The sequence below is a fragment of the Cydia strobilella genome, chromosome Z (genome assembly GCF_947568885.1).
Source record: "Cydia strobilella chromosome Z, ilCydStro3.1, whole genome shotgun sequence".
In the NCBI taxonomy this organism is placed as follows: domain Eukaryota; kingdom Metazoa; phylum Arthropoda; class Insecta; order Lepidoptera; family Tortricidae; genus Cydia; species Cydia strobilella.
Window position 1 is genome coordinate 44,924,718 of NC_086068.1, and position 11,148 is coordinate 44,935,865.

At 37.4% G+C, this 11,148-nt stretch overlaps 1 protein-coding gene across 1 annotated transcript in view; it reads left to right on the forward strand.

Moving 5' to 3' along the window:
* LOC134754872 (uncharacterized) overlaps nt 1-11,148 on the forward strand; it is a 117,677-nt gene extending 106,529 nt beyond the window's left edge. Inside the window, exons 4-8 of the mRNA XM_063691322.1 lie at nt 2,966-3,182; nt 7,430-7,705; nt 9,104-9,266; nt 9,396-9,649; nt 9,847-11,148. Coding sequence (XP_063547392.1) covers nt 2,966-3,182; nt 7,430-7,705; nt 9,104-9,266; nt 9,396-9,649; nt 9,847-10,024 — 1,088 coding nt within the window. The 3' untranslated portion in view covers nt 10,025-11,148. The remainder of the gene's footprint in view (nt 1-2,965; nt 3,183-7,429; nt 7,706-9,103; nt 9,267-9,395; nt 9,650-9,846) is intronic.

Genomic DNA, 11,148 nt, shown 5'->3' on the forward strand with positions numbered 1-11,148 from the left:
TAAAACGCTTTTTAGTGCGGCGCGGCTACAAAACATTGGAAAACATTTTCTTGTGCAGATGTTTTGACCTTATTACTACGACATAAAGCTTATAATTCGCGGTGACACTTGTGATAATAGTTTGGGAACCTACATGTTTTCGACGATGACAAACAAAAGGATATTGGAAAACAATGGATGGATGGACCATTTAAGTTTATTACCTGAACGCTAGTGAGAAAGTGACCAAAGTGAATTATGAATGATTACCAATTTAAAGATCTATCTTAATGTAATTAGCAATATTATCGCAAGTTATCCAAGGTAGTATGGGTTTTTATGGTTATTGGGTAAAATTCTGCTTTTCATTTGAGCATGATTACTCGATAATCCCGCTTTTGTGTACCTAACTTTTTTTGCGCCGTTGGCAGGTTTGTTGTTTTCGCAAAGCAGTAATACATCCGAGATAAAAATAACCACGAAATAATTAAACTGTTATTTTTAATTAATATTGTATTCTGTCTGCACACCTATTATTAACGAAAAAATACAATACCATAATGTAATTATAAAAAAAACTATGATCGATATCAAATTTATGTAATTAGCTTAGAAGCACTCGGTTTTATTAAATGATATAAATAGTTCAAAATAAAAATTATATATACCTACTATTAAACATAGGAAGATGGCTCAGTACCTATGTTTTATCAATACGGTTAAAAACAATTTAAAAAAAAGTAATTGTGCGGTTTTATGAAACCACGATGCAAGTGAAACTTTTTTCGGATTGTAGGCATTTAACTAAAAAATTTCGGAAATTAATTTGAATTACGGTATTAAAATCGCGATTTTAATGTTAACTTAATAAATTGGGGCGATAGAATAAAAGTTTTACTTTAAAAATCGTACGACAAACGAAATCATCTGAAGTCAACATAATAATAGTGGAAAGTGGACCTTGTTACCATTGTACATTGGCTCAAACTGATTCGGAGTATTCAGACCCGTTCGGAACGGTCTTAAGTACCCGTGTAAACGGAGATACGTGTCTGAGATACGTTTCTTGGGAACGTTCCTTCGAAACGTTTTCGAATCCCGGCGGTTCCGTGTAAACCGGGTTCTTAGTACCGCCGGGCTTAAGAACACGGGTATTCGTTTCGGCGTGTAACACGGATACCGGGAGCCCTAAGATAGACTGGTGCTGCCATCTATACACAACTTTGGGAGCAAATCAAATTATTTTATTTTATTTATTTAATAAAATAATTTGATTTGTTCCCAAAGTTGTGTATTTTACGTTTGATTAATAATTAAACATAGTTTAAATAGGATAGGATCTTAGAACATCAATTCCCATGGACAAAAAATTCCCATGCCCGAATCGAATTTTCGAACTGAAATATCTTTCAAAATTTTATGAATATGTGTACCTTGAAAGTAATATTGGCTTTATTTTATTTTTCTACGAATTATGACATTACATTTTATTATATCAAATCAATATTTCCAAATTCCATGGAAATTAGATAAAAAGGTTACATATCAGAATACCGAAAATTGATTTACCTAATGTCGAATGACCCATGCCCGATACGCCTATTTTTTTTAAATACCTAATGGACAATTAACCTAAGCTCATAACACCTAATGAACGAAATACCTAATGCACGTTTCACCTAAGCTCTGATTACCTATAGTCGATTTACCTAAAATTGTAACACCTAAAATGCTTGAAATACCTAAAGCCGATTCACCTAATACACGACATACCTAATGTTGTTATACCTAATGCACGAATTACCTAAAGCTAATATACCTATTGCTTGAACACCTAAAGCTGATATACCGAATGCATGAATTACCTAAAGTCGATATACCTAATCCACGGAATACCGAAAGTCGATATACCTAATAGTCGATACCCCTAAACTTGATTTACCTATTGAACGAAATACCTAAAGCTAATATACCTAATGCACGTATATTGGTCGTTAACGTTGACCCTCGACATACCAGGTGGACAATACTATTGTGAATGCATCTATTGCTGTCGAGCAATGTGTAATAATTTTGCATTTTTATATTTTTTTCCTTATTTTTTAGGATATATTTGTAGGAATACAAAAAGTATCTATTACGCAGTTATATCTATCTTTGGTATGGATGTTCAAAAACTATATATTTTTTTTATTTCGGCATTAGACATATTAGTATAATTACTCGATATAAAGGAAATACTTATCAAAGTGAAGCTTTTATTCAATCGCCCCAAATTTTTAGGGCTGTCTTTAGCATGTTGCGTTATAGCGTTACAGTTACATTTCTACAATATTTCACTATTAACACCTTTTAATAAAAATAAAACAAAAATTAAGAAAACGGTTCATATGTCCTTCATTAATAGGTAAAGCAGCCTTAGGTATTACGTGCATTAGGTAATTAGGTATAACAACTTTAGGTGTTATCTGCATTAGGTATATTAGCTTTAGGTATTTCGTTTAATAGGTAAATTAAGTTTAGGGGTATCGTCTATTAGGTATATCGACTTTCGGTACTTTGTCCTTTAGGTATTTCGTTTGTTAGGTGTAACAGCTTTAGGTAATTTATCCATTTGGTAAATCAACTTTAGGTATATCGTTTATTAGGTATATCAGCTTTAGGTGTATCGTCCATTAGGTATATCAGCTTTAGGTGCTTCGTGCATTAGGTGTAATAGCTTTAGGTGAAACGTGCACTAGGTATATCGTGCATTAGGTGTTTCGTTCATTAGGTTAATTGAGATTAAGTATTATAAACTTTGGTCATTTAATGTTTAGGTAAAATGATCGTTAGGTAATTTAAAAATAGGTGAATCGAGCATAGGTGATTCGTCATTAGGTAAATAAATTTTCGGTATTCTAATATGTAACCGATAAAAATGCTCGTTTGGTGAAATTGACCCGTGATGATGAATTGATGTATTATAGATTTGACCATTGTGCAGGTACCCGCGAGCAAGCCTACGTGTATGCGATGTCCGCAGCGGCGTTGGCGTGGTCAGTGGCGCGCGCCTGCGCGGCGGGCGCGCTGCCGGCGTGCTCGTGCGCCGCGCCGCCGCGCGCGCCGCCCCGCCCGCCGCGCCAGGCGCACGTCACGCCCGCCGAGCCGCACGCGAGGTTTAAGTGGGGCGGCTGCGGGGACAATTTTCAGTGGGCTGAGAGGTAGTTTCCTTAGAATATTACCTTGGAGGGGTTACCGGCCGAATAGAGGCCGGATAGTTAGGGTTCATCCATTAATTACGTCACACGAATTTTGAGGTTTTTTGACCCCTCCCCCTCCTTGTCACACTTGGTCACATTTGGTAAACCCCTCCCCCCTGGTGTGACGTCACATTTTTTCAATGAAATCGGCAAATCGAATTAAGTATTATTAATGTTTTATCAAAATATTTTTGACAAGAGAAATATTAGTAAATATATATTTATTATATATGTTTATACATTATATATTTTAATCCAAAACTGATTAAGAAATAAAATTGAACGATTAAAAACGATTGTCGTTCCAAAAACTTGTTATTTAACTGTACAGCGAATAAAATAATTTAAGAGCGTTCTTACAAGAAAAGTCGAAATAATGTAAAATTGATGATATTCCCGACAAGATTTAAGATTTTACGCTCATTATTAGAAATAAAGAGTACTTGTTCCAGTAAGAGCGTCTTCTTATCTTTAGGAATATCGTTGTACATTTTAGAAAAAGGACTAATTAAATTAGTAATGTTTTTTTTTTCTGATGGTCGTTTACGAAAAACCGCGTGAAGCACTGAATTGTGAGCTCTTATTTGTAAATTTTGAGAAGTTTACTCTGCTAAAGTTGGATATTTTGTATTACTAATATCCTGTACTTTAGGAATATCGAACGATATTCTTCCTACATGCTTTTAAGAAAGAGAAAATCAATGTTAAACGAATTGAATTTTCTCTTCGAAACAAGTGTAAATTCCTACGAAAATCTACTTAGTATCGAAGTCATTTTTATACACGAGCAATCTACAACGTTTGCTTATACTGTTGGTATACATTTGTGTTTATCAAATTCTACTTTAATTTTTTGGCAATTTTTTGAAAACTACTCTATATTGCCGATGACGCGCGCTGGCGATCTCAGTACCGCGGCAGAGCTTGAAGAGGTCGGACCTGTGTCGGTCGACTCCGCACGTTTTCGACGGCGACAACGAGTTTTTTTATTGTTGTGTGCGGCAGGCGCCGCGTAAAACGCTATACTGTGTGCGTGTAAACTGCGACTGAGAAACTTTGATCCGAGTACTGTATTTGTTTTTATAGTATTATAATATAGTATAGTAACATAACAAACTTCCGAACAACAATAAAAATATTTGAAATTACCTGACATTTTATAGGTAGTAAATTAAAAAAAAAAACAGCCAAGTGCGAGTCGGACTCGCGCACAAAGGGTTCCGTACTACGCACAAAACGGTAAATAAATCACGTTTGTTGTATGGGAGCACCACTTAAATATCTATTTTATTCTGTTTTTAGGGTTCCGTACCCAAAGGGTAAAAACGGGACCCTATTACTAGGACTCCGCTGTCTGTCTGTCCGTCTGTCACCAGGCTGTATCTCATGAACCGTGACAGCTAGACAGTTGAAAGTTTCACAGATGTATTTCTATTGCCGCTATAACAACAAATACTAAAAACAGAATAAAATGTGGTATTTCCTATAAAAAGGGACCTTATTGTCGATGGCGTTTACGCCACTATAAACGATGCTCCGATATAACTAAGACTGAACTTGTATAAGTTTTGAGTATGTATTACTCATCCTCCTTATGAACCCTGGCAGTACCTACTGGAACTTAGGTTTGGTGCAACATAGGCGCACACTGTTTTGATCATTCGACTCGTCTTGATGAGCAACTTGGGAGAGCAGTACTCATGATAGAGCTGATGCTGAACCGTGGCAGTACCTAGTGGAACTTAGGATTGGTGCAACATAGGCACACGCTGTTTTAGTCATCCGACTCGTCTTGATGAGCACTTAGGAGAGCAGTACCCATGATAGAGCTGATGCTGAACCCTGGCAGTACCTAGTGGAACTAAGGTTTGGTTGACATATCAGTCAAATTTGACAGATTGACAGTTTTTGTCATTTTCAGGGAAAATTATCTTTTTGGGATAGAATTTAGCACCAAGTAACATTGTTAAGTGTAGATTTATACTATCTGTCAAAACGAAACGGTTTGTCTGATTTTGATAGGACCTTCAACATTAGTCATGGGATGGAAAATGTAGTTTGACACATCTGTCAAAACTGTCAAAATTGACAGTTTGACAGTTTTTGTCATTTTTAGTGAAAATGAACATGTTTTGTTAAAGTTTGGGACTAAGTGACATAGTTTAGTGTTGTTTGACATATCAGTCAAATTTGACAGATTGACAGTTTTTGTCATTTTCAGTGAAAATTATCTTTTTGGAATATAATTTAGCACCAAGTCACATTGTCAAGTGTAGATTTATACAATCTGTCAAAATTGACATTTTGTGACAGTTTGACATTTTTGGATCCCAAATCGAAATAGTTTGTCTGAATTTGATAGGACCTTCAACATTAGTTATGGGATGGAAAATGTAGTTTGACACATCTGTCAAAACTGTCAAAATTGACAGGTTTTGTAATTTTTAGTGAAAATTAACATGTTTTGTTAAAGTTTGGTACTAAGTGACATAGATTAGATTAGATTAGATATTTATTCTCATAATATGAAATTACATTATAAATTATGCTAGACTAATCTACATTAATTTATATTATGATCGTCATTGACTAGATATTTACATAACATTATTTAATAAATTAATAAATACAAATCAAAAAAATGTCTTACAAATTTTAAATTAAATTAAAAATTAAATTTTATGCATTCATGTCAAAAACAAAATACGGGATTATTAACTAAGTATGAGTATCTCCTATTGATCGTCATGTTCTAAATAATAACTAGTTATATACACATTTCATTAAGAATCAATAAATGAGAACATGTCAAGTTTACAAAGTTCAATTTACAATAGCATAGTTTAGTGTTGTTTGACATATCAGTTAAATTTGACAGATTGACAGTTTTTGTCATTTTCAGTGAAAATTATCTTTTTGGGATAGAATTTAGCACCCAGTGACATTGTTAAGTGTAGATTTATACTATCTGTCAAAATTGACAGTTGTGACATTTTGACAGTTTTGGATCCCAAAACGAAACGGCTTGTCCGATTTTGATAGAACCTTCATCATTAGTCATGGGATGGAAAATGTAGTTTGACACATCTGTCAAAACTGTCAAAATTGACAGTTTGGCAGTTTTTGTAATTTTTTGTGAAAATTAACGTTTTGTTAAAGTTTGGTACTAAGTGACATAGTTTAGTGTTGTTTGACATATCAGTCAAGTTTGACAGATTGACAGTTTTTGTCATTTTCAGTGAAAAATATCTTTTTGGGATATAATTTAGCAAACAAACCATGTTCATTTTCACTAAAAAAGACAAAAACTGTCAATCTATCAAATTTGACTGATATGTCAAACAACACTAAACAAAACTTTAACTTCAATGGCCATTAACGTCTCAAAAATTTAATTCGAATTAACTTTAATGCAATTGGTGCGTAATGCAATTGGTTAATGGCGGAACTAATGGTTAATGCAATTGATCAATGGTTAATTAAAATTAACAATTACGGCCAACACTAATAATATAGCTAAAATAGTTTCGCTACCCAAGCGGTACGGTTACCCTGTACCTGTACCAAATTTAATGACGAAACATGTAAACAAGCGAGTATAATTTCTTTCTAGTATAAAATAATTCTTTTATAATACAAAAGTAAGTACATTTGCACTGGATTTACTATTTTCGTACCAAATAACAATAATTAGGATTTTAAAATTTAAGTACAGTTAGTGTCGTTATAATTGTTTTCAGTATGCTTCACGAAGGATCAAGATTATTTAATCCATCATTGTAGTGCGAGCGAGAGGGAAAACGTGGTAGAAGGGATCGGCATACTGAGCTCGCACAGCACGCCGCAGCGCGTAAAATACCTAAACTCGCTCAACGCCGAAATGTAATAGCGCTCTTAAATAAGTTATAGTGACGTCACAAAGTTTGACTCCCTCCTCCCCCTTGTCACAACATGTCACATTATCTTGACCCCCTCCCCCCCTAAACGTGTGATGTAATTACTGGATGACCTCTTATGAGGCTGGCGACCCCTTTCCACGCCGAGGAATATTAAGCTATTAACTATTCTAAGCACACTTCTTTTGGTTTCATGACCTCAGCGCTTTTACCTAATTACTCAATTATTCATTAGAACTCAATATCTACCTACTAACGTGTATCCGCGTTCCGGCATATGAATGGTAAACTTCATTCATCTTGATTTTATAGATTTGCCAAGCAATTCATAGACATGCATGAGATTGACGTTCGGGATGGTAAATTGGAGGAATTGATCGAAGTGGAGACGACTACCACCGAACTACCGACCACGTTAGACCCGAACACGCCGGCGCCCGTGGTGATCCTCGTGGACGACCAGCCGGCGCCGGCGCACGACAACGCCAGCGTGACGGCACGCCCGCGAAAGAAGGGACGCCGCGGGCGCAAGCGGCTGCCGCGATCGCCTCGCCGAGGCAGGCCAACGAGGAAACGGTTCAGACCAAGGTGTGTGGTGTGTAAAGGTTTAATGATTATCAGTAACGGCCTGTTTACACGTTGATTAGTGTTAATTGCGAGTAGCAGTAGCAGTTTCTAAAGCGCGCCGTTGTTTTACTTGTTTTATGCGATAAACGCAGCGTTGAACGCATGCGATCAACGGAATGTAGGAAAATTTGTTTTTTTCTATAATATAATGACACTATATTGTTTTACATGGTAAACGCAGCTGTATAAGCGCATTGTCATTTTTCATACATTCTGTTAACGCATGCGGTCAACGCTGCGTTTATCGCATAAAACAACCGAGCGCTTTAGTACGTCTGATTGTTACAAGCGAAATAGTTTTTCACCACATCAGCTGGTAAAGGCTCTCTTGATTCTTCAAAAAGTAATAAGAAAGTTGCGTTTTATCCACATGTGTGGGAAAGTAATCGAATGCAAATTTTGTTTCTTTATGTTGGCTGGTAGAATTAACTTTTAAATGATAAATATTTAATAAATTCATTTGGAATTTGATTTTGTTTGATTTTCCTCGCGTTGGTGTGGTGAAAATTTTGTGTTTCACTCGGTGGCAAAATTTGTTTAGCCCTTATGCCTTGAAACCCTCGCAACGCTGAAGATTCTCTCACTACGCTCGTGGTTCAATTATGGAATCTTTCGCTTGCTCGGGTATCAATATTAGCACCCTTATCCGCTCTGTATGTATGTCTGTCCCTATGTATGCTTAGATCTTTAAAACTAGGCAACGAATTTTGATGGTGTTTTTTTAATAGATAGTGATTCAAGAGGAAGGTTTATATGTATAATTTGTAAAGGTTTTGTGTAAATTAGTTGAACTACCCGTGCGAAGCCGGGGCGGGTCGCTAGTTGTAAAACAAAAACCGGCCAAGAGCGAGTCGAACTCGCGCACGAAGGGTTCCGTACCATTACGCAAAAAACGGCAAAAAATCACGTTTGTTGTATGGGAACCCCACTTAAATATTTATTTTATTCTGTTTTTAGTATTTGTTGTTATAGGGGCAACAGAAATACATCATCTGTAAAAATTTCAACTGTCTATCACGGTTCATGAGATACAGCTTGGTGACAGACAGACGGACAGATAGACAGACGGACAGCGGAGTCTTAGTAATAGGGTCCCGTTTTTACCGTTTGGGTACGGAACCCTAATAACTAATATGTATTAGTTACCCACTTTTTTCGCAAGCACACTGCAATAATGCTCTGTAGAATAGATAGATGATTTTGCTACATAGATGTATAAATAGCAAGCTAGGCGCTACGGCGTAGCACTCGTAGCATACTCGACTCGTAGGTAGTGTAGTTTAACACTGAAAGCTTTTAAACAAGTTAACGGACCAATGGGCCATCAACCACTTAACAAATGTTTAATTTCATTCTCAGATACGATTTTGAGGATCGGAGCTTCAGATACCGCAACTTGGAGTACCGCATGGCCGCCGACGACCCCCGCTTCGACCCGCAGGTGGACTTGCGCACGAGACTGCAGCGCCTGCGCCCGTTCATCGCCTCCGCCAATCTCATCAACGTCCGTTTTGGCAGAAAGGTATCTACTAAAACGGGCCACACACATTTACGAGTTGTCATGTACATGAGTACCTAACTAATAGTTTCTACAACTTGCACTTCTGGGTAACTATCGACTATTTTTGTAACAAATGGCTTGTACACGCAGGCAGTATCATTAGCGATGCGCACCAAGTGCACGTGCCATGGTGTGTCGGGGTCGTGCTCGGTGCGCACGTGCTGGCGTGCCCTGCCTCCGCTGGCGCGCGTAGCGGCCGCGCTGGCGGGCGAGGCGGCGCGCGCCGGCCCGCTGCGCCCGCGCCGTCGTGCGCGCCGCGCTAAGCCGCGGCTCCGCTACGTCACACCCAGCCCGGACTACTGCGAGCCCGATCCTGCGGCCGGCTCACTTGGCACACACGGAAGGTACGCTAAGTTTTTTCTACTATTTCCGATTTTCTATTATTCCGATGCAACGTTCCGGCAAAATAAATACTGCTTTTAACCAACATTAAATAGGAGTAGGTAATCCTGATATATATAATCTGTTGTCTAAGTAGGCAGTAGGTAGTGTTCACTGAGGCTACTCGAGTGCTCTGAATCAGTTTGTAAATCCATGACAGACGGTGCAACGCAAGTGCGGGCAACGCCGCAGGTGGCTGCGGGCGGTTGTGCTGCGGGCGCGGGCGACGGGCCGTGCGGTCCACCCGCCTCGAGCGCTGCCACTGCCGATACCACTGGTGCTGCCGCGTCGACTGCCAGCTCTGCCGCATCACCTCGGAGGATCACTATTGCAATTAAAGACCCAATATCGTTCCCATTAGCAGACGTAGCATAAGCAATTGTCTTTATTTATTTGTCCTTGTCTAAATCTAGTTGCATCGGCAATTACACACTACAGCTCTACACTATAAATACTTGCATACAAACCATTGATACAAACTATAGACACAGTGTGATAGTGCTTTTTGTAATAATGACAGATTCAAAAAATCACCTAGGTATACCAAAGTAGCATACCTACAAGTTAATTTTCTGTATTTTTATCTCAATGTCAAACGTTGCTTCAGGCAAATATACTAATAGATATTATTCATTCGAACTATGTGAAATATTTTGCATTGAAAACCAAAGAATTCCCAGATAATTGGATATACAGATAATTGGATATATTTTAATGTAAGCTAGTCATGTTTCAGAATGTTTGTTTGTTATACCTACATCGTATTAAGTAAGTACCTTTTAAAGTTAATTTCTTAATACTTACACAAATCGTAAGATGAGTAGGAAGTAGCTGTTTTATACTTAACTGTAGGTACCTATAATATAATATAATATAATATAATATAATATAATAAGATACGATATCCCTGTAGAGTATACGAGTATTAGCGTAAAAGACGTAGCAACACCTTAAATAGATGCAAAGTATTTGCTGTACTTAGGATTAAAAGATAGTTTTGATGTAAGTAAATTAACTTTGAAGTATTCTGTAGTATTAGACTAGACAATAGATATATATTATATATCGACAATAAAGAATTGTTAGTGTTGTACTAGTATTAACTTATGCTATAAATATGGCTTTTACCGTAATTACAAAACTATTATCAGCTTTAAAATCCATCAACGCTCTATTAGCTTTTAAACTAGGTCTCGTACCAATCTCGTACCATCATTCATGTTCATAAATCATTCGATATTTAAATAGCTGTTGCTTTTCGGTGAAGGAAAACATCGTGAGGAAACCGGACTAATCCTAATAAGGCCTCAGGGTTGGAAGGTCAGATGGCAGTCGCTTTCGTAAAAACTAGTGCCTACGCCAATTATTGGGATTAGTTGTCAAGCGGACCCCAGGCTCCCATGAGCCGTGGCATCATGCCGGGATAACGCGAGGAAGAAGAAGAAGTATAACATAGAGAAAC